The 21,780-nt window shown below is 46.3% G+C and overlaps 1 protein-coding gene across 3 annotated transcripts in view; it reads right to left on the reverse strand.

Moving 5' to 3' along the window:
• PTPN1 (protein tyrosine phosphatase non-receptor type 1) overlaps window positions 1-20,661 on the reverse strand; it is a 69,833-nt gene extending 49,172 nt beyond the window's left edge. For 2 of the 3 annotated variants that reach the window (XM_047852793.1, XM_047852792.1), the window contains exon 1: window positions 20,448-20,661. In XM_047852793.1, coding sequence (XP_047708749.1) covers window positions 20,448-20,510 — 63 coding nt within the window. In that variant the 5' untranslated portion in view covers window positions 20,511-20,661. The remainder of the gene's footprint in view (window positions 1-20,447) is intronic. The other variant, XM_047852794.1, reaches the window with a different exon arrangement.
• Window positions 20,662-21,780: the final 1,119 nt, after the last annotated feature.

The raw sequence follows: 21,780 nt of genomic DNA on the forward strand, positions 1-21,780 counted from the left end.
TGCCAGGGCCAGGCCCTGCCATGCCATTCAGTCCTTCCCTAGGCCCGGCCTGCACACCGCCTTACGCTGCCAGTCCCTGCCCAAAAACATCAACTGTCTTTACACCTTAGGAAACACAAATCAAGCCCTAAGAGACCCCGGACAAGGGGCGCCTGGGTGGCCCCGTCAGTTAAGCGTCTGACCTGGTCACGATCTTGCAGTTTGTGGGTTAAGCCCCACATCGGGCTCTGTGCCGTCAGCGTGGAGCCTGCTTGGGATTCTCTCCGTCTTCCCTGCTCTCTCCCAAAATAAATAAACTTAAGAGAGAGAGAGAGAGAGAGAGAGAGAGAGAGAGAGAGAGAGAGAGACACACACCACAGACAAGCCCCACCCAAGGTTTATCCCGTCCTGGCAGCAGACAGCTTGGACTCTGAAATACTGCAGCGGACAGTTTTAAAGGCCGCAAGTAGGAAGTGCACTGCACAGTGTCCTGTCCTGTCCTGGCAAGGTCTCCTGTGAAAACGAATCAGAAATCAGAAATACAACCAAGGGAGGCAATGTTAATTATAATCTTTATTATTTTTGAGAGAGAGAGAGAGAGAGAGAGAGAGAGAGAGAGAGCAAGCAGGGGAGGGGCAGAGAGAGAGGGAGACACAGAATCTGAAGCAGGCTCCAGGCTCTGAGCTGTCAGCACAGAGCCTGACGCGGGGCTCGAACTCACGGACCGCAAGATCATGACCTGAGCTGAAGTCGGCCGCTTAACCGACTGAGCCACCCAGGCGCCCAGCAATGTTAATTATAAAAGCCGTTATTTTGTGCAATGGAATACACAATAGAGGAGAATGAGACTGAAATACATGTAGTTTATGAAGTTTAGTCATCTGGGATTCTATAATTTCTCACAGCAGAAATAACATGTGATAACTCTGCCACAACATTTAATTTAGAAAACCTCAAAAAGACTATAGATTTCTTTCAAAAGCAGGAGACGGACAGGGGATTCAGTTATAGACCAGAGGCAGAAACCCTGCTCAGAAGCAAAAAAAAATGGCAACCAAAGAAAAAACAGGCCAATGCCTGGGGACCCCAGAGGAAAAAAAAGGGTAAGGAAGAGATTAGGCCTAAACTCCAGCCTAAGTGTGTTCCTCTCAGCTTTCATCTACCCCTGCAACCTTGAATCCAGTCTGCCTCCAAAGGCCACAGGAGTCCATACTTACATGGAGGTGAGGAGAAAAATCACTCTGAGTGCCAGCGTTGCAAGGGAAAGGATGTATCAACACATACCCATCCCCACCCTCCACGCGTGCATGCGCACACACACGTGCGCACACACACACACACACACACACACTACCCCCTAGATGGAATCCAGAATGGTTTTTTACTTGTGAAATCACTATTATGTGATTTTAATCTTAAGTAGTATGTAATCATTATCATGTACACTAATTCAATGGGGAAATTATCTGTTATATTAATAGGAATATTTCAGATGTACTCCAGGTTAAAAAGGTTCCATGGGTGAGCTTGGAGCTTAACCCCTATTTATAACACAGCCTCTACAGAAAAATATGTTCAAAGTCCCAGACAACCAACTTTCAAACTTCTGAAGCAGACACATTTGTGCATTAGGGACCGTCTGTCCTTTCATGCTTGGTTACCATTTTGAGTCTATGCCAGCCAGAAACAGCCATCCGAACATGGTTCCTGCATACTGACCCAAATAAGACTGAAGGGGATGCTTCGGAGAGGAACACATTTCGAGGCACTCTCTAACGCATATGACTGGCAATGGCTTTTCCGTAGGCCTGTCGACTTAAAAAGGACTCTACGGGGATATTAAACAACCAAAAAACAAAACTCCCAAAATTCGGCCACAGACGGACCCTGTTCTTCTCGACAGACATCGCAGTTAATTTTCCGGCTTTTGATGAACACCCCTCCCAACCTGCCGAAGCATGTGCTTGCTCCTATCATCTTCTTCAACTGGCACCGGCAGATTATAGATGCACCCTAAATACAGAGGCAGCAAGCAACGACAGATGGATCAGATAGCAGAAGAGGCCGTTTATTGCTAGCTTGCAGGCAGTCAGACTCACGAGGTACATAGGAGAGAACCCACAGAGCTTGGTTACCATGTCGGAGCCAACACCACAGGCCCTGTATCCTTATAGGGAAGCGGCCTCAAGATCCAACATGTCGGTAATTGCTAGTGGTGGCTGCGGCAGCCATGGGGGGAGAGGGTGGCGAGGAGGGGAAGCAAGGAGGGGGAAAACGAGACAAAGAGGACGACTGTGGGTGGGGACTCAGCAACACACAGCCCTGCAACATGGGGACGGAGTAAGTATGCTCGAACCCAACACAGTGGAACACAAACGCTTACTGCTTCCCACACAATCTTCAACACGTTTTGTGAGACTCCTGCCCACAACCCCGTCTTTAAAGCTATTTCTATTCTGCTCTCAACCGTTCTACCTCTGGCCTTCAACCTTATTTATAGGCATTTTCACATGTAACAAAAATCTCAGTAAATAGGGGTGCCTGGCTGGCTCAGTCCGTAGAGCCACTCTTGTTCTTGGGGTCGTGAGTTCAAGCCCCACGTTGGCTGTAGAGATTACTTTAAAAAAAAAAAAATCTCAGTAAATAACACTGACGGTTCGGATCTGCTGCTCTAACTGAGATAAGCAGAATGAAGGCAGGCAAGTGCTATAATCTAACAGGAAATCTCCATTCTGTTTAGACTCAGTTACTCTGACAAAAGGCAACCCCGGGGCTCCAGGAAAGTAACACAGTGGACCAGGAAGAACAGGATTCCCTTCTGGTCAGGGTCAGAGGTCTGCTCTGTGACCAATGAATCACACTGGGTCTCAGCTCACTAGACGAACAATCCTTGCCCCAACCCGTTTACCATAATGACCGTGTTTTAAAATAGGTGCTCTGCGGGACACCTGGGTGACTCAGGTCACGATCTTGTGGTTCACAAGTTTGAGTCCTGTGTGGGCCTCTGTGCTGACAGCTCCGAGCCTGGAGCCTGCTTCAGATTCTGTCTCTCCCTCTTGTTCTGCCCCTCCCCCGCTCGCTCGTGCGCTCTCTCTCAAAAATAAATAAACATTTAGAAAAAATTTAAAGTAGCTGCTCTGCAAAAAGTGCTCTGGAAATTACAAAACTAAGTGCTTTTATTCTAAATTTGACTACACTCACATAAAAATTCCAGTTTAAAAGACAAACCTAAAAAAAACCCAAATACAATAAGAAGCCAAACCAACCCGAAATACCCCTGCTTCACCAGACTAGGATGTGTCATTGCGCTCCAAGCTATGAAGCCAAGCTTGCCTAGGCAAGAACAAGACTTTCACACTTATTTTTATTCCCTTCCTCCTCTTCTCCATTCAAATAATACCACTCGTTTCATAAGATCCAGAAGATGAGGGAAAAGTTGAGATCCATAAATAATAGAATAATCTTCAGGGCTGAGCCAAGGATAATATGTTAAGAAAAAGTTTTAAAAACAAAAACAGAGATGTCATTTCAAATGCAAATGCTTCACCTGCCCAGAATTTTTTTTTTTTTTTTTTGCTATGAACTTTCTGGCAAGATCAACATCTCAGGAAATTCCAAACAAATGAAACTCTAAAGGCAACTTACTTAGGAAAAAGGATCTAACTTTAGAGACCCAAGCACACAGCCCCCATTCTTGCCTCCTTCTTTACTTTTACAGAGTTGCACCAAACCAACCACAAAATCATATGCTAACAAGAGCTCTGCTTCCTGCAAGTTGACAACTCTCTGGCTTTTAATAAATGCCTCTATTTCCTGTCAGCATTGGTCAGTCTCAGCTCCCAAACCTATGAAGTTTGAATGAGGGAGACTTTCATACCACAGCTGTCGCTCATACTTGGCCAGCATGCTGGAACACAGCAAGCTACTAAGCCACAGGGAAAGTGCCCCTCCGGAGTGGCAGGGTCTGGGCACGGCCCAGAGGCAGGGCCACCCGAGGAAGACAAGGACGGATTACAGAAGGGACTTCGTTCCATTAAGTGTTCCGCATATACGTACGTACGTATTAGTACGTACGTATGTACACGGGATCAGGCCCAGTGAAATGAAGTCCAAGGACATACAAGGCACTGTGAGGGGGACACCAGGAATTACACACAGTTGTCACTCACAAGGGGCTTCTAATCTCACTGGGGAAGGGGGGGTATGTCAGGCGCAGAAAACTAACATAAAGCGTAGTAGAGAAAACAAAGTAACGTGTGGTTCATGCGATCCTATAAACTCGATGTCTCCCTACCAAGCAGTTTCGAATTCATGAACCTTCTAAACAGCATAGCTCATCTGTTGGGTCGGGAACTACTTTTGAGTACTTTCTATACATCAGGTGCTAAAATGGGTATGAAAAGATACAAATGACTGAGACAAAAGCAGTCCTGCCCCTTTGAAGACTTGACAGATTACAAGCAATAAGCAAGCAGCTACAGAACCATGGATATAGTTACAGTGCAATCACCCAAGATGCTATGAAAGGGAAATACAGGGGCCATGCGAAGACCTATGAGAGGTTCCTAACTTGGATCCGGGGAAAGGGGAAGTCAGGGAAAGCATCCAAAAAGAGGATGCCCAAGATGTGACTGAAGGGAAGAAGTAGGATTAGCAAGGGAGAAGGTTCTAGGCAGAAGAAACAGTGTATGCAAAGGCTCTGTGAGGGACAGAGAGCGTTACCATTTCAGGAACTAAGGGGGTTCTGAAAGGCACACCAGAGTGCAAGAATGTGTCGTGCATGCCCCGAATCAAGGGCCATTACTACTTCCTGACTGAGACTGCCCACGGAAGAACAAGAGTCAGATGAAGGCGGGGGGGGGGGGGGCGGGGGGGAGGGAGACACGGGACGACCCCCTGAGGAACTTCCCCAGCAGAGGATAAGAGGAGCAGCCCCAGAGGGAGAGCCAGGACTAGCTAGAGACAGAGAAGCTATTAAAAGGAGAGAAAAAGGAAATAAGACAGAGTTACGGAAACAGGGATTAGAGAACATTCCAGAAGCAAACAGGTCAGCCATGTTAAACAGTACTATGATAAGGATGCAAAGACTCCACTGGATTAGCAACAAAGAAGCTAAGAGTGACCTTCTCAAGAATTATTTTAGTGGCCTGGCAGGGTGGAGCCCTAACTTCCCGGAGTAGTAGTGCCTGGAAGGTGAACAATGGACACAGTGACCTATTTATTTCAAACATTTCCACTGGAGAAGGAAACTAAAGAGCAGTGGCTGGAGGGACAGTCCCAGCTGAAGAAAGCCTCAGAATGCTTAAAAGTAAGAAGAGCAATACAGAGGGAGGGCTAAACTGTGACACTAGACTGTTAGGGCAAGATGCCTTGACCAGGTGAGAAGGGAAGGTGTCAGAAGGTGTGCAGAGCACAGACACGAGGGTGGCCTCAGATAGGAACAAAGGCTCCTTCACCTCGTGAGACAAATGAAGTAGAGAGGATGGCAGGTAAGTCTCAGATCTGATGGCCCGGAGCTGAGAGAGACAGGCCTGAGGCTGAAGACAGGATTTCTAGTGGCTCAACCTCTGAGACCAGGACAGTTTCCCCACACAGATTTTCTTCAGTTAGCACTTAGGAGCCCGGGCACAGGGAGAGAAAAGCTGGTCCAGGGCTACAGCTGGTCACGGATGCCAATGGAGAGCAGACAGGCCAAATTGGAGCGACAACTCCAATAATGACAACTGTGTAAGAAGGGAAGACAGGGCTTGGGGCTGGGGAGGAGCACCTGGAACCAGATGAAGGAGAAAACCCAGAGGCAGAGGGTGTGGAGCACAGGAGGCTGTGACTGCAGAATGGAGGGTCAGAGTGGAGGCTGTGACCCCCAGAGGAGGGTCTGGGTTGGATGATACGTCTAAGGGAGAGCAGATCCCGAGGCCCAGGACCCGCCTACAAGAGGAAGGCAGTGACAGGAGAGGGACATGCAGTCCCCAGGGATGAGGTGGGGATGTTGGGGGGACTGCCCAAATGAACACTGACATGGCCCAGGGGAGACAGCAGCCTTGGAACGGAAGGCATGTTGTGACCCAGGTAAATTAAGGGGAGGAGGGAGGGATGCAGAGGGACCCATTTAAAATACAACTAGCATAATAAAGGCAAGTAATTAAACAATTCCCCAATATGGCCATTTATTGACTAGGAGGAAAAAAGCTTGAAGGACTCCTACGATTGATTAAGACACACACATGGGGCGCCTGGGGGGCTCAGTCGGTTAAGCCTCCGACTTTGGCTCAGGTCATGATCTCACGGTTCGTGAGTTTGAGCCCCGCGTCGGGCTCTGTGCTGACAGCTCAGAGCCTGGATGGACCCTGCTTCGGATTCTGTGTCTCCCTCTCTCTCTGCCCCTCCCCAACTTATGCTCTGTCTCTGTCTCTCAAAAATAAATAAATGTGAAAAAAAAAATCCCCCCCCCCAAAATACACACACACAACCCCCCCGCCCCCAAAACCTCCCCTCCAAGTCAAGTGTTTTCACGTTCCTCGGCAAATCTGAAGGCAAAGCAAAATCAACGAACCAGGGGTCACATCCAGTGTCTAGGCTTCTATATAAAGAATGCCTTTTTATAATTCTTTCTCATTCACATCTATCTTAAAAAAGATTGCTTCCCTCCCCCTGCCTTTCAATATTTTGGTCATATAATGGCTAGATCTTAGTGATTCTGTTGAGAGGCTTGTGAACTATTCTTTTCATATTCCATACATCTACTTCTGCTCTGTACATTCTACATACATGTACGTGATTCCAAAATAAAACAAGAACGAACACACACACACACACACACGCACACACACACAATCATCCTGCTCACAGTTAAAGAAAAAATAGCCAAAATGTCTTTTTATTCTACTTTGCCATCTATTGATAAAGGAAACGCTCTTCTTCTTTAAGAAATCAATAATTATTTTTTTATCAAATCCAGGACTACTTCTGCACGTAACCTTCACAGCTAGAGTTACAAGAAGGAAAAGAGGGAAAAGGTTTCACAACCATAATGGTTTGCAGATACTAATTCTGACCGCTTCTATAGAGCAAGAAGGGTGTAGTAAGTATGTGAATGACAAACAGGCAGCAACCAGTAAATCCCCAGAATTTCTCAACATGATCGTTTTCATGTTTAAATTTAAGCAATCGTAGTCTCACAATTTGTAATCACGTCCAAAATGTTTAAATGCCTAAAAATTAAAGCCTACCACTTAGCCATTTAAAAGGAGGATAATTATCAGCAAATTTATGTTATTTTATAAGGTACTTGACTTGAAAGAATCACCCAAAGCCATCTGTGTACCAAAAACTGCTAATAAATAGACCACATAATGGGATGAGCCAGCCAACATCATTAAAAATATCCTTTAAAATTCACAGTGAATAACTGAGACCTTTATTCTCATAGTATCAGCTGCAAATCAGGGGTCTAACCACGTACTTTCCGTTCATTCTTAGTGAGTCAGGCCCAGACTTAATTCTTCTGAGGAAGCTTTATTATGCCTGTTAAAATATATAATGATTCTGCTCTCTATACAGACTGACGAGGCTCTGCATACACTCTTTACACCAAAGTTACCCATCACTGCAGTGAACACTGCGTTGACCTGCCCACTAAGCGCAGCACACTGAGGCCAGTGCTCTCGGGCTGTAAGCTGATGGCAGGCAAACCCCACCCCCACCCCGAGGAAGAGGACTTCACTGCACGGTGGCATGTGGTCAGTGGCATGATGTAACCTCCACTATTCCACCCTATTAGAAGGGTTCAGAGGCGATCAGCACAGTCAAGGTAAGAAGTAATGGCACAGGAAACAGAACAGAAGGGAGAGAGGAAATATATGGGGGGGGGGGGTGGCACACAAACACACATGAATTGTGTGTTGGAGATGGAAGGAGGAGGGTTAAAACCGAAGAGGAAGAAAGTTAAACATGTTCCCATGCTTTCAAATGTAGGTAATGTAATACTGAACGGGAAGGAAGGGCAAGAAGGAGTATGCCCAGATTAGGGGTCGGGAGAACATACGGGGCTCACTCCTGCCTGCTCTTGGGATCTCCACTTAGACATTACTTTTATCTTTTATCCTTGCCTGACAGCTCCTCCATCTGTGTTTTCCTGCTCTCGGTCTGGACTGGCTACCTCTTCCTGAGCGTGGCCTGGGCCTGGGTCAGCGAGAGCTCTCATCCCTCTGAACTGGGATTGTCCCCATTCAGCCCCTTTGCTGGCTGGACTATTAAGCTTAAGGGCAAGAACCAACTGTATCTTGGTCAGTGCTTATCCTCACTGTCTAGTGCAGGCCCTGGCACCTAGTAGCTGTTCATGTATTTGTTTAATGACTGAATGAATGGACTCTGCCTGCAAGGAGCTTACAATCTAAGAACAGAAGAGGAAATGAGGGTGCATGAAAAGCTTTATGGAGAAATTGGCCTTCGGGTTACTGATTTTCATTTCACTAATACAGAGAAGTATAAAATGGCTAATGCCATCACGTCACATGATTTAGGAGTGCTAAAACACTGACCTGGTCTTGGGATCTCCTTTTGGGATTCAGCTTTGTGGGGGAAAGGTACAAAACTCAGAACAAAGGCCTTGACTGTTTCCGAATGGTAAACAATCCATTGCTTGCTCTCATTTGGCCTCTACAACATACCTCTACGGAGTAAAAAAGATGCTCAAGATGGGTCACAGAAAAAGCATGACGTACTATACAACCTGTCCTGCTGCTGCTGAACAGGGCTAGAGCCCTTAGCAACACACGTTCTTTGTAACCGGTATATTTCTTTTATTTTTATGATGGCTACCATTTATTTCATCCCTTGGTAGAGAAACCATCTAATCATGAGTTCAGACACATGATAAACGGTATCATCCCTGTCCAAGTCACAAAACGAGTCATTAAAAACACTTCTTCGATTTCTCAATGCAAGCATATTTGGGCAACTCATTCTTTTTATCAAGTCCCATAGGAACCACCCAACTTCCAAGTTGCTCATCAAAAATAGTTCGTGGAAAGAGCTGAACATGGGACGAAAATACACTTACATTCAGTCACCCAAGGTGGAAAAAAACGGTGGCAGCTTCCAACTTCCTCAAAATAGCAGAAGGGGGCTAAAGATGAAAAGGGAAAGAGGAAGGGTAGGATGAAGCACCTGGTTTAAGATTTTATCCTTAAAAGATTTTAATGTCAAGGGCACTCTCCTGGGCATTTTCACACTAGTCATCAAACTTTATCTCTGGCTAGCCTTCCTGTGCTTTGATCTGTACCTAATGATAATGTACCAGCTACTTGGCAAGGCTAAACTTTTTAAATCATCTTAATTCTAATACTAATATCAAATGCCAAGAGAAAAAAAAAAACCAAACCAACTTGGACTAGAGGTCGCAAACCCAAGCACCTCCAAGGACTGGGTGGTTCATAGAAGGGAGGACAGCGTGACCTGCCGTGGAGCTGCGGTCATCTGAAGGACACACACGTCTGGCCAGCGGGAGTGGTACCCCTCAGCCCAGCAGGCCACGGCCGAGGTAGGCTCAGACAGTGTAGTCTTCAGATTTTTCAGGAGAAGACCAGAAATTCAGATTTGTATGTGACTTCTCCTGATTTAGAAATAATGACAAAAATTTTAACTTTTTTAAGGAAAAAACCACTGTGTGGACCAAGCAAAACAGGGCTGTGGGTGGCTAGTCTGTGACAGGTAGGCAAGAGGACAGAAAACGGAGTAACGGTCTAAATCTACAGACTATCTCTTCTATGTCCTAACAGATCAGGAAGCTTCGCACAATTCCTCGTCTCTCGTGGCAGCTGTGCGCCAGCGTGAGCGTGGCCACAAAGCTGCTGCCAAGCTGGATACGGGACACGGGAGATCCGGCAGAGAAGAACATCAAGGCTCCGACACCTAATTGTCCTCCGCAAACGTTTCCTGCTATTAAAGACCAATTGGTGGCGTGCCACGTACGGGACTGCACGTAAAGCACTTTGCACGCTGCCTGGGGCACATAACGGAACCCAGTAAATGTTGGCTATTTACTGGGTTTTATTGTGAATGAGGAGAGAACGTGGATCAGACTGTGCGCTTCTCCCTTGAATGGGCGATGTTAGGTCCAATTACAAAACCCAATAATCCTTTTTAGACACAAAAAGAATTTCTAAGGAAGCAGTTTCTAAAGAAACGACATTCATCAACGTGGTAAGCAGCAATTTTAGAAAATAATCTGATTTACGCTCTCACAGGGCGTTTCCATTACTTTTAAAGACGTAATAGTGGATTTTTGAAGTTTTAATTTGAGCAAATATGAAAATTTAAAGATCCATCTCACCGTTAGGTAAAGGGGAGCACATAACATATAAAGCTGCCAAATCCGGCAAGAGTAGGACACGAAGCCCCAAGTTTTCCGGAAAAGCTGCCCCATTCTCCTGGCTCCTCATGTGACTGTGCAGTTGGAGAATGCCAGCTCCCGGTCATGCTGTAAGGCCATCCGGTCTAATCACCACATTTTACAGATTCTGCGTGTACCTCTGTCAAGGCCCCACAACAGTCAAAGGCCTACCGAGAACCCAGACCCAGGCGTCTTTTTCCATTACCTCACAAATCCCGGGGGAGATGTATGTTCAGGGCGGTTGGTTAAGGGTGGGCAGCAGGGCAGCTTGGGACTAGAGCTTGGAAACACAACTGTTCTGTGTGAAACCGACCAGCACGGGAGGCAGATCTAAGGCCCAGCCCTTAGGAGCAAAACATCCTATCGACCGCGGGGGCAGGGTGGGGAAGGCTTCCGACAAGCAGCCACTCGGAGCCGTGCTTGCCTAGCACATCGCACAGTCCGTCGTGGTCTCTTGAAAATCCTCTAACATTAACTGTGCCCTTCTGGCCACCGGCTTGAAGCAAGAGCCCCAAGCCTCTACGAAAGAATCTAATTCACTCACCGGAGAAGCAGAGATGTATGTCCCTAAGCAAAGGAATCAATGATTTTAAATAATGTTACTAGGCTTCAAACTGTCCAACTTCCAAAGTCCTGAGAAAATGTTTTGTGAAATGCAGGCCAGTGGAGAATACAGACTGTGTCCTACATTCAAAATTTGTCTTTCTAGAAAGCATGTTTTAATGTCAAAGGATATAAAGCAAGCTGTGAACAGAGACTAAAATTAGCTCAAACCACAAATAACCTAACATACTTATCACTTCCTTATGATCAACCTACAAAAATCAAACACTAGAAGCATTTACAAAACTAGGGGTGTGATGCTAATTTACCCCTTTAACTCCAGCTGTATCCTTTCCTCCTTCTAAAACAGCCCTGACTTGTAAACACGACTAAAAAATGACATTTTATTAATTTGAAGGCAAGTACGAGGGAAACCATTAGAGCTAAGTTTTGCCCTGTAAATAAAACAGCCAAGTACCGAGCTGTTCTTAAGTGGTTAGAATGGTAACCACCTCCTCAAACTGAAGATAGGAAATTTTAGATGACGGACCACACCCATCTCCAGCTGCCTTTCGCACCGAGAACTAGGGACACACCAGCTCCTACTTCAAACCAAAGCCTGCCTCCATCTCCTAAAACCACTTATTTCCTACTTTCAAAAACAACAGCTTCCAACAAACAAAGTCGGTTGGGAAACACAAAAGTTTCTTGTCATCAAGTAGTGGAACAAGTTGCAAAAGGAAGCGTAGTTGACAAATACACATTCGCAAAAAAAAAAAAAAAAAAAAAGGACTCGGTTACACTTCAGCTTCTTTTCCTGTCATCCTCTCTGCACGATGACTATGCTCTGGTAAGTTTTCTGGGGAAAATACAAGCTCACAAAGGATGGAAACAAGTGGTCAAATAAAGGTGAGTGCAGGACCTGCCAACCGCCTCTGTCTGAGGCGCACTGAATACACTGTCACCCAAAGTCCCAGGAGCATTCTCATTAGCAGGCAGGATGACAGGGGAAAGACCCGGGCAGACCTGCAGCAGGGACAGATGAAATAAAATACCACTGGTGATGCTGATATTCCCAGGGTATATTGAGAAAAACTGTCAGTAGGATGTGAAGGAATACTTAATACACTTAGAAACAGTACCCTGATGGGTACACAAAGGACTCATTAAAACCCAGCATCACAGGGACGTGGGTTCTCAAGGAAGCTGTAACAGACATGACCAGCTTATCCCTCAGTGTGGCTACATCACCTGGAGTACTAGGAAGGGATTGCTCCGGAAATGTGGCTTTGGGCTGAAAACCTGACCTCGCACCCCTGTGCTTCACCCCTTCACCCCACCTCCGAGGACGATCAGAACGACCCTGACAACGTGGGTATCCACGTCGTGGAGAAGAATAATGGCAAGGCTCCTAACTTTAAGACGCTGTTAAAATGCAGTTCAAATCAGAGGAAAACCAACGGGAATCAACAGCCAAGAAGCATCAAACAAAATCTCCTCCCCTCAAGAAGACCACAAAGTGTCTTCTTAGAGGCACCTTCTCTCCAAGCCACACAAATATCTACGATATTTATGGATATTTATGACCGAGTGAAGGCATTTCTTTCCTTCACCCGTGCGGAAGCAAACGAAGCCCTCTTTGAACACTGAAGCAGTACAAAATCTAGAAGATAAATATAACCGTGACAAATGTTTAACCATCAAGGGAATTTAAAGCTGATTTACCACATTATGTTAAATGCAGCTTGCCTATTTGCTCTCTTGAGTGAAGTTATATTCAGAAATGATTTCACCCACGGACATTTTTAAGTAACCTCCTGTGCTTAAGAGAACTCCAACTTTTTGGAATAATGACTTGATGTTTGCTTTCCTGTAAGCCATCTAAGACAGTGTATCATTTTCTGAGTAATCAGTCCTCATCAGAATAAAAACTAGCTAAGCTGTTTAGTGAAACTTACTGTGGCAATTTTAAAATGAGATTCCTCAAAAGGAAGAGATACACCAGTAAGAGATCCATTAGGTAAGAAAAGTCGGGGGTGGGGGGCCATTTCATGAGAATAACAGCGATCAGGAGGATTTTTTCCTTCTCCAATCACTAACTAATACGTTTTAAAAACACAATTTTGGAAACCTAGTTTTGCTATGCTCATCTTATCTTTGCAAGTGGTGTCGCTTGCCCACAAAAGCCACAAACACAGTCGAGGCTTTTCCTTCTTCATCTGTAAAAGAAAACATGTCTCACCCAGTCTTTGGGAAGAAGCTTCTGCAAGTAAGAGGAGGAGCCCAGGACACAAGCCAACGTGGGCCCGGAGGGTTACTTCAGCAAGTGGTTAACCCTCAGTTAGGATCCTGAATTTCCTGGCACAGTACCAGATGAAGGGTAGTAAGGAACACATGTACGTTTCCGGAGAAAATACAGACCTTAAGTGTCACTTTGCTAACAAGCCATGTGTACTTTGTCAGTCCACATGGCAGCTTGTTGAAGCACCAATTCTATCTAATTACCAAGGACTATCTGCGAAACCTACTGCCTTGCTAGAATCATAGCATTCAAGAACTGCAAACTAGGGGCGCCTGGGTGGCGCAGTCGGTTAAGCGTCCGGCTTCAGCCAGGTCACGATCTCGCGGTCCGTGAGTTCGAGCCCCGCGTCGGGCTCTGGGCTGATGGCTCAGAGCCTGGAGCCTGTTTCCGATTCTGTGTCTCCCTCTCTCTCTGCCCCTCCCCCGTTCATGCTCTGTCTCTCTCTGTCCCAAAAGTAAATAAATGTTGAAAAAAAAAAAATTTGAAAAAGAACTGCAAACTGAATCATGTCACAGTTTTTTTTTTAATACCAGAAATCATTTATTAAGAGTTACTATTTTGTCTGCAGTGTGACTCGTCCGCATCAATCAATGGATTTGGGGAACCGGACTTTTCCTTGGCTATTTATTTCGAAGAAAAAAAAAATCTACCATGTGAAACTGGAAAGGTCCAGTTTTCAGACATTCACAATTTACAAACTGTAAGACACTCGTGATTATGTCAAGCTGCCTAGTTAAAAGGGCAGCAGCTAGGAAACTATGAAGCCCACTTCTACAAAGAATTATTTCTAAAATGCTGGAGACTTAGGTACTTTCTTCTCAAACATGGCAGCTGTGTAAACGATCATACTATTCAAATGAAGTTTAGACCACATGTAGGTTTCTTTCTAAAATTACATCATAAAGGGCAGCTACTCTTCGCATACCTAGCTGGGGTTGAATCTTTCGTAAATTCTCAAGAATCAGTTCCTCTATCTCTTACAGGAAAAACCACCCAATCGCTACTTAGAGAAAAACTGCAAGCATATCTCTTGTGTCAGTGCTACTCTTTTTCCCACATCACTAGTCAGACGAACCTTTCTTATTAAAAATGCTTAATACCTCTTGGGAAAAAAACAAAGACTGAATTCTTCTGAATCTCCAGCTATGCTAACAAAACTCCTATAAATTTTTGAGCCTAACTGTGCTCACCAACACCCACACACCTTACAAAACTGAGTAACCACTGCAGCGTTTACAAGGATTACTTCAGGAACATTAAATTCTCTTTGTGAGTACACTGAAGACTTTTATTACTTGACATGCACTCAGATCAGTTAGGCCAGGATCATTTTTGACAAAGGAACAGATTAAAGAAGAAAGGAACGAGCCCATTTAGCATCTTAGTGACAGAGCTGGGACCAAACAGAAAGCAAAAGATTAAGCTACTCTCCCGGGCAGAAGGGTGGTCTGATCAAAGACCAAGAATGTTTGCCTTTACCATTTACACTTTGAAAAAAAAAAAAAAAAAATCAAAGACTTCATAAGGGATGTTACTTTATGGAGAACCGTATTTGGTATGCCATAATCAAAAATACTTTACAAACCAACTACACGCACAGCCCTTCTAGAAGGCACATGAGAACAAGTCAAGAGGGAGGAGGACAGAGTAATTCAATAAATCTTAGATATTAGCACCCCCAATTTTCCCACTAAGTTTGCCTGAGGGCAAGCGCAAATTCGTTATTAAATGTAAAGTTCCTGCGAAAGAAGCTGGCCGAGTCCGCTCCTCCTAGGGAAGAATTGAAGCCTTTCTTCCAAGCCACCACCACAGGCAGTACTAAATTGCCTCAGGAGGCCGTACCTCAAAACTGGTGATTTTCTCCAAGAGTGACCTCTGCTCCTAGTACTAGTGTGGATAATCTAATTGTTTCTATCATTCCTTCCCCACCTAGAATGGGAGTTGGGAAACATGTGTTGTTCAGCTTTATATTTTGCCAGGGCCTGGCAAAGTGCTGCCAACCAATTTAATCCCAACATTTCTTAGGTACTTGGTGCCAGGTACAGACGATGCCAAGATGAGTGAGAGAGGGGAAAAGCTGACCTCAACAGCGTGGACTCCAGAGGACACAGGCCCGGATAGAAAGAAACAGTGGCTTTAGATGAGGCACGTACGGAGCTGTCTGGAAACACACACACACACACAGGTGAGAGAGCAAAATCCAAAGCAAGGAGGCACACGTTTGAGCCGGGCAGCGCAAGCCAGACTGTGGGAAAGGCAGCCTGGACAAAGTGGGAAGTCAAGACGCACGAGCGGAAGAGGAGTCTGAAGGACGCTGCACTCCTGGTGTGGCTACAATAGACGGTCCAGGGAGAGGATGGCCGGAACCCGGCTGCCATGCTACGCAGTCTGGACCTTACAGGGGTCAAGAAAGCCCAAGAAGCAGTTATGCAGAGCGACAGGCTAGGGTCTGTTTTAGACACAATTACTCTAGTGATAACTGCGAAGAACATACACGGTCGGGACAGGGGCGGGGAGGAGGTGCAAGCAGACCATGAGGGGACCGTACCAATTCATGACTGGTTTCCCTCATTTCTGCAGGGTGAAACTAGAAACGACAGGAATTATCATAGGCAAAATTTGAGAACTCAGACCACTAGGATAGTAGGAAGGACGCCATGGTGACCAATCCACGCGATGCGGTAGAGGGAATCGAGAACTATCCCCAGCATTCATGGATATTCAAAACACGCACATCAAATGACTGGTACCAAACTACATTGTCTTGGAAACAACAACCCAGCTAGACTTCCCATTTTCCGGAAGAAGGACCCAGAGAGGCTTCCCATCTTCCAGAACGTGGGCAGCCGGAGGAAGCACACCCAGCCTACTTGTCGGTATTGTTGGTTACAAATTAACAATTTGACAAAGTAACAAAAATGAACAAATAAACATGAACACGGGGGAGGACTGCCAGCTCGTGCAAAGATATGCATGGGCTCAGGCAGGCTGACAAAAAAGTACCTGCAATTCAAACCACAGCACAGGACACAAATCGCCAAAAGGATTTAAATTGCAATTTAAAGGTCAGAAAATAGGCCATTCAAAAAGTGGGGGGAAGGGGGGGCGTGAGAGGGGGGAGAAAAGGCACAATTATTTCAACACTGGATAGTCTGAAAATGTCTTCGAAGACATTTTTAAATGTACCTTTATCATGAAATGCAGTATACACTCAATTACATTATTCAATCCTAGGCATTTTTACAGGTTTGGGGAAGCTGCTCATGTCGAAATGCAAATGCGGTGCCCTCCCTCTCCCCACCCATGAGAGATGCGGCAAATGAAATGGCTGTATTACCGCGATGGCCCAGCTGCCTTTTCAGAGCCTCCTGATACAGTTGACATACTTCCCAAAGTACCAAAGTATACTTATAAACACGCCAGGGATGCCAAAGAAATAATGATCACAAAGCGTCCTCTCCTCCACTATTTCTACTTGTGCTCCCCGTTAATTTGAGTCCAGACAATGACAAAGGTTTTCACACCATTTCCAAAGTGGTGATCAGACACCTAAATTTAGTTCACTCAAACCAGGGCTACACGAGGACATTTAGATCTGATGGGTCACTCAAGATGACTAGAACTTCCCAATCTCTCCGTGTCACTTCCGTTTGTCTTTTTTTTTTTTAAGTGAGTCATGGCATATAGATCTTTCTCCTCTACACAAAATACAGTTTTTCTCTGAAGAGAATGGTATTTACATAAAAATTATTGGCAAATTTTAATATTCATCATTTTTGAATTTAACAATATAAGCTGCATACGGCAGTAGGAATTTTAGTGAACTACTGTTATAACATGGTTTTAACCTAGTCAGGCATTAGATCGCATTTCATAATGAAAGCAGCTATAGAAACAAATGTCAACTGAAGAGTGGCCCATTTTACAAAGCCTGCCTCTAACATGGAATAAATCTTGACTTCAAGTCACGAGCTACTGTTGCAATCTTCTTTATCTGAAACAATCAGATCATTCACGCCGGAAAATGGTGAACAGAAATGGTGTCAGAGAATCAAAGAACGGGAGAAAAGACACACGGCAAAACACCTGACCCAAACCTTAAACTACACACGGAGGACCGCTTATTAGCTGTTTCATTCATTGCAGCCCTCTCCCCTCTCATTCGAGCTCCCAATACCAATCCCTTTTCCCCGTCTGCAGTCTCTCTGCTCTTCCGGCCAGCCAGCCCACCTCAAACTCCGGGCTCCCTAAGTATTACGTCCACTGTTCAAAACAGACAATCGCTTAAATGACAGACAACACGTTTTAAAGCCATCTGCATAAGCGATCAAAGCTGATTTTCTATAGACACTAAATGCTTATTGGTACCTGTGCTGTCAGGATTGACAATTAAACACTCATTTCTGCTCAGTTTATCAGGTTGAGCAGCACAGAATCCTTGCCCGAGCGTTTGTTCTCTGAGCAGCCACATTCCTCCACATTCAAAAGTCTACTTCGCCCTTTGTTCTTTTCCCAATTGCTTCCAAGTTTTTGCATCTTTTGTTTTAGTTAGGAAAGTATAGTGAGAAATAACCGCACTGCCTCCCTTACAAAGTTTTAAGCCAGAATTGCATATTATTTTTCTCATCACAACAGACCAACAAGCAAGCTCAAAATGACTTCGTGTAAGGCTACCCTCATTGTGCCATGCTGTAAAATATTAATTTTTTTACTTCTATTTTCTACCAACAGTAAATACATTTTTCTGAATGCTTGAAAATAATGGCTTTTGGTAAACTGACACATACTTTGGGAACTTTGCCACTTGAGACTCAAGGTCATTTGTATTCTATGTTTTTAAAAATGCTACAGTTGCCCAATAAAGAGCCGCCTCCAAACTCGAAAAGGAGCGAAGATTCTGATTTCAATTTTAGAAAAGAAAAATATCTGTCTGGTATACGTGAGAAATCCTATAGCAGACAATTCTCTAAAATAAAAAGAAACCACCTCTGGGGTGCCTGGGTGGCTCACTCAGTTGAGCGTCCTGAGACTTCGGCTCAGGTCATGCTCTCACAGTTCGTGAGTTCGAGCCCCGCGTCAGGCTCTGTGCTGACAGCCCCGAGCCTGGAGACTGCTTCGCATTCTGTGTCTCCCTCTCTCTGACCCTCCCCCCACTCATGCTCTGCCTCTGTCTCAAAATAAATAAAAACATTAAATTTTTTTTTTTTTTTAAAAGAAACCACCTCCAGGAATGTGCAATCCACGAAGATGCTGGGAGAATCTCCACACACTGCCATTTGACTAACTCCTGGTGTTCAAAAGTGGTAGACTAACATACAAACAGGGAGGGAAATTAACCGAAGACCATCATGCTTCAAGCTGGTGGCACGCATAACACAGTACGGACAATGCTTGGGTGATGGGTTTCCCACTCTGCCCTAAAACAGTAAGAAATGAAAATCAACCAAGAACTTTTTGTAACATGAATCTGTCGTTGCCAACCCAGTTCCACTACAAAAGATTTTCCCCAGCGCTTCCCGGAGGCCACCTCCACTTGTCATGGGCTGTGTTACAATCAACACTTCAAACTAACAATTTTTTCTTTTAAAGCCCCTTGGGATTCTACTGCATTAAATGTGATGCAGAAAACCTGTCTACACATTCTTGAAGTCACTAGTGGAATTCATTCAATTAACTCAGAGACCAGACAGAATACAAATTTTCTATATTGATTCCTCATACTTATATAGATTACAGTGGTTATAAATATTGGTCTATCAGAAGTTAGTATCCATTACAGTCCTAGTAAGAAGAATCCTGTCAAATAAGCTTGATGCAAATCCACATGAAGCCAAGCCTGCCAAAAAAAGGCTTTTGTTAGTCAAGCATACCAAAGCACTGCTTAAAGCTTTTTTCCTTTTTAAGTGGAGCTCAAAATAGATTTTAATACTACCAGCTGATGGATCTTACAATTTGCCCTTTGAGCCTATAAGCTGAAAGCAGAATAAACTGCATTCTCCCTTTACACGAGTAACAAAATCTCTCTATTCTGTCCATCGCTCACTTAAAATGCCAAGTGTGGTTTTGGTTAATCCTCGCAACCCCCGCAATGACATTTAATCGGGAGCACGTATTTTCCTTACAGGATTTAGCTGCTTGCGGAAGCAGGCCCTTTCGTGTTGTCAATGGGATGCTGCAGAGGCAGGTGAGATCCCACCTTCCTAACTTTCATTTATGAACCACCCAACCCACAAGGAAACGAGGACTGGGAAGACTCAGCCATGCCAAAGAGGAGAAGACGTCCGTTGGGGAAAGAAGCGGTTTTAGAGAGGGCAACAACGCTGCCCTTCCCTGCCTGGAAAGGTATTTTATTTTGGCCCAAGAGGAGTGGGTATTGCAGGCCTTCTGGCTGAAAAGCGCTTTAGCCAGATAATCTCAGGGTTTGCCGCTGCTTCTCACTCGGCTCAAAGCTGGTCTGCTCCTCGGACAGATCCCCCCTGATCCCCTCGGAGGTAGCCCACCCACCTTCCGTGCAGCGGCTCTACCCCCGTATGCGGTGGTGTTTCCTTCACAGCACTGGCCGCAATCCGAAATTATTTGCTCGTGTGCCTGACGGCCCTATTCGACTCTAAGCCCCGCGAGAAATAGGGTCTCGTCTGTCTTGTTCTGCAAATACTACTTCCAGGGCCATGCCCAGCATGGAACAGGCACGCCAATTCATGTCCACTAAATGAATGAACGGGAAGGGGGAAGGGGACTGTCATCCGTGGGACCTGCCACACACCGAGACCAGGGGAAAGGAAATGCGAAGGAGGGAGGGGGGAGTAACCCTTTCCCCCCGGGAGACAAAGGAAGAGAGCCTGGGGTGGTCCAGTCTGGAAAAGGAAGTCGTGGGGGTGTTCTACCAACCCCAGGGGACAAAGAGTGGCTAAGCAGGGGGGCGGGGTCAGGGTGCGAGGGATTCGAGCTGAGAACACAGACCGGCGGCCTCCAGGCTTGAGAGGTCAGCCGGGCAGGAGGATATGAGGTGGGTGGGGGGGATCAAAGGGGTTTGTGAGGCCCGGGAGAGACGCAGGCCCACCCGAGGGACAAAGAGAGGAGGCCGGCCACCGTCGCCGCCGGACCGAATCCTCAAGCGGCAGGGCCGAGGCGGAGGGCGAGACCCAGAGGGAGGACGGGGGCCGGGGGTCTGAGGGGAAGGTTCACGCGGCCTAAGCGAGGGGCCTGCCGCGCCCCGGGGCGCTACCCCACCTGGTAAATGGCCGCCCAGCTCCCGGCCTTGTCGATCTGTTCGAACTCCTTTTCCATCTCCATGACGGGCCAGGGCGGCTGCTGCGCCTCCTCTTGGGCCCACTGCACGGTCTGCCGCTCTAGGCCGCGCCGCGCTCTCAGCTCCGAGCCCCGCGGCAAGCCTCGACTCCCGCCGCTACTGGCGTCCTGGTCGCCGCTGCTTCTTCATGTCAACCCGGCAGCCGGAAGTACGCACCGCTCCGCCGCAGGCTCCGCCCCTCGCGTGAGAGAGCCAATCAGCACTCGAAAATCTCGGCAGGCACTTCCGCGGGGCGGAGTCGGGGGGAGGGGCTGGGGAAGTGGCCTCAGCCCCGCGAGATATCCAGCAGCGTGCGCTCCCTCCTTCCCCCGCCCCCCCGCCTCCAGACCTGGGGCTCGGGGCTTGGGCGTGGCGTGCGCCCGTTGCCTAGGCGACCCCGGGAGTCCCGCCCACGGAGCGTGCGTTTGCGTTTGCGAGGCCCCAGTGGAACTTGGGTTCAAGTCTCGACGCGGCCGGTTGAGTCAGAATGACCTTGAAGTAGTCATGCATCTTTCCTGCAGCGCCAAGGCCCTGGCCTTAGTGCTGCAAGCTGGAGTATGGGCCGAGGGCTGCATGCCTTCCATCTCTAGGCCAGATGTCTGCCCCTTTTTCTGAGGGTACGCGCCTTGTCTGAAACGCAAGATTTCTATTTGAAGTCTCCTAGCCTGGGCGCTACAGAAATGAATGGATTGGGGTCTTGGAATGATTGTCAGTATTTCTCAAAGTAGCAAGGAACTCCTGCTCGAACTGGACTCAGTGGAGCACAAATCCCATAGTACATTCACGCGTTGAATAATGTAGATTTCTGGAATCACCTGAAAAGGATTCAGATACCAGGAATCTGTATTATTCACCAGCAACTCCAGCTACTGTACCTGTGATCCTTGAAGCACATATGAGAAAGACTTCTCAGGTTGCCTTCCCGTGGGTTCTACTTTAAGTCCTCCATTTCTGAGCTTGGCACATTATATGAAGATGGTGAACTCCATGGGGTCAGAGAACCTAAAGAACCAAATCATCTTTTGTTCGTCGTTCCCATCTACAGCCTGCCCAGAGAAGCTGCTTGATATCATTGGTTGAATTCTAGCTCCTTCCCTGACTGCTTTGTGGCAGGCACTGTGTGTGGCATTCCAAGTACACATTCTCATTTAATCTCTACAGTAATCCCACAATGTAGGCACTATTATTATTCCCATTTTAGAGACGAGGAAACTGAGGTGCACTGAGGCAAAATCACTTGTCCTTAGCAGCGTTGCACATTGGCACGGAAGCCAA

This window comes from Prionailurus viverrinus, chromosome A3 (assembly GCF_022837055.1).
Source record: "Prionailurus viverrinus isolate Anna chromosome A3, UM_Priviv_1.0, whole genome shotgun sequence".
Taxonomy (NCBI): Eukaryota; Metazoa; Chordata; class Mammalia; order Carnivora; family Felidae; genus Prionailurus; species Prionailurus viverrinus.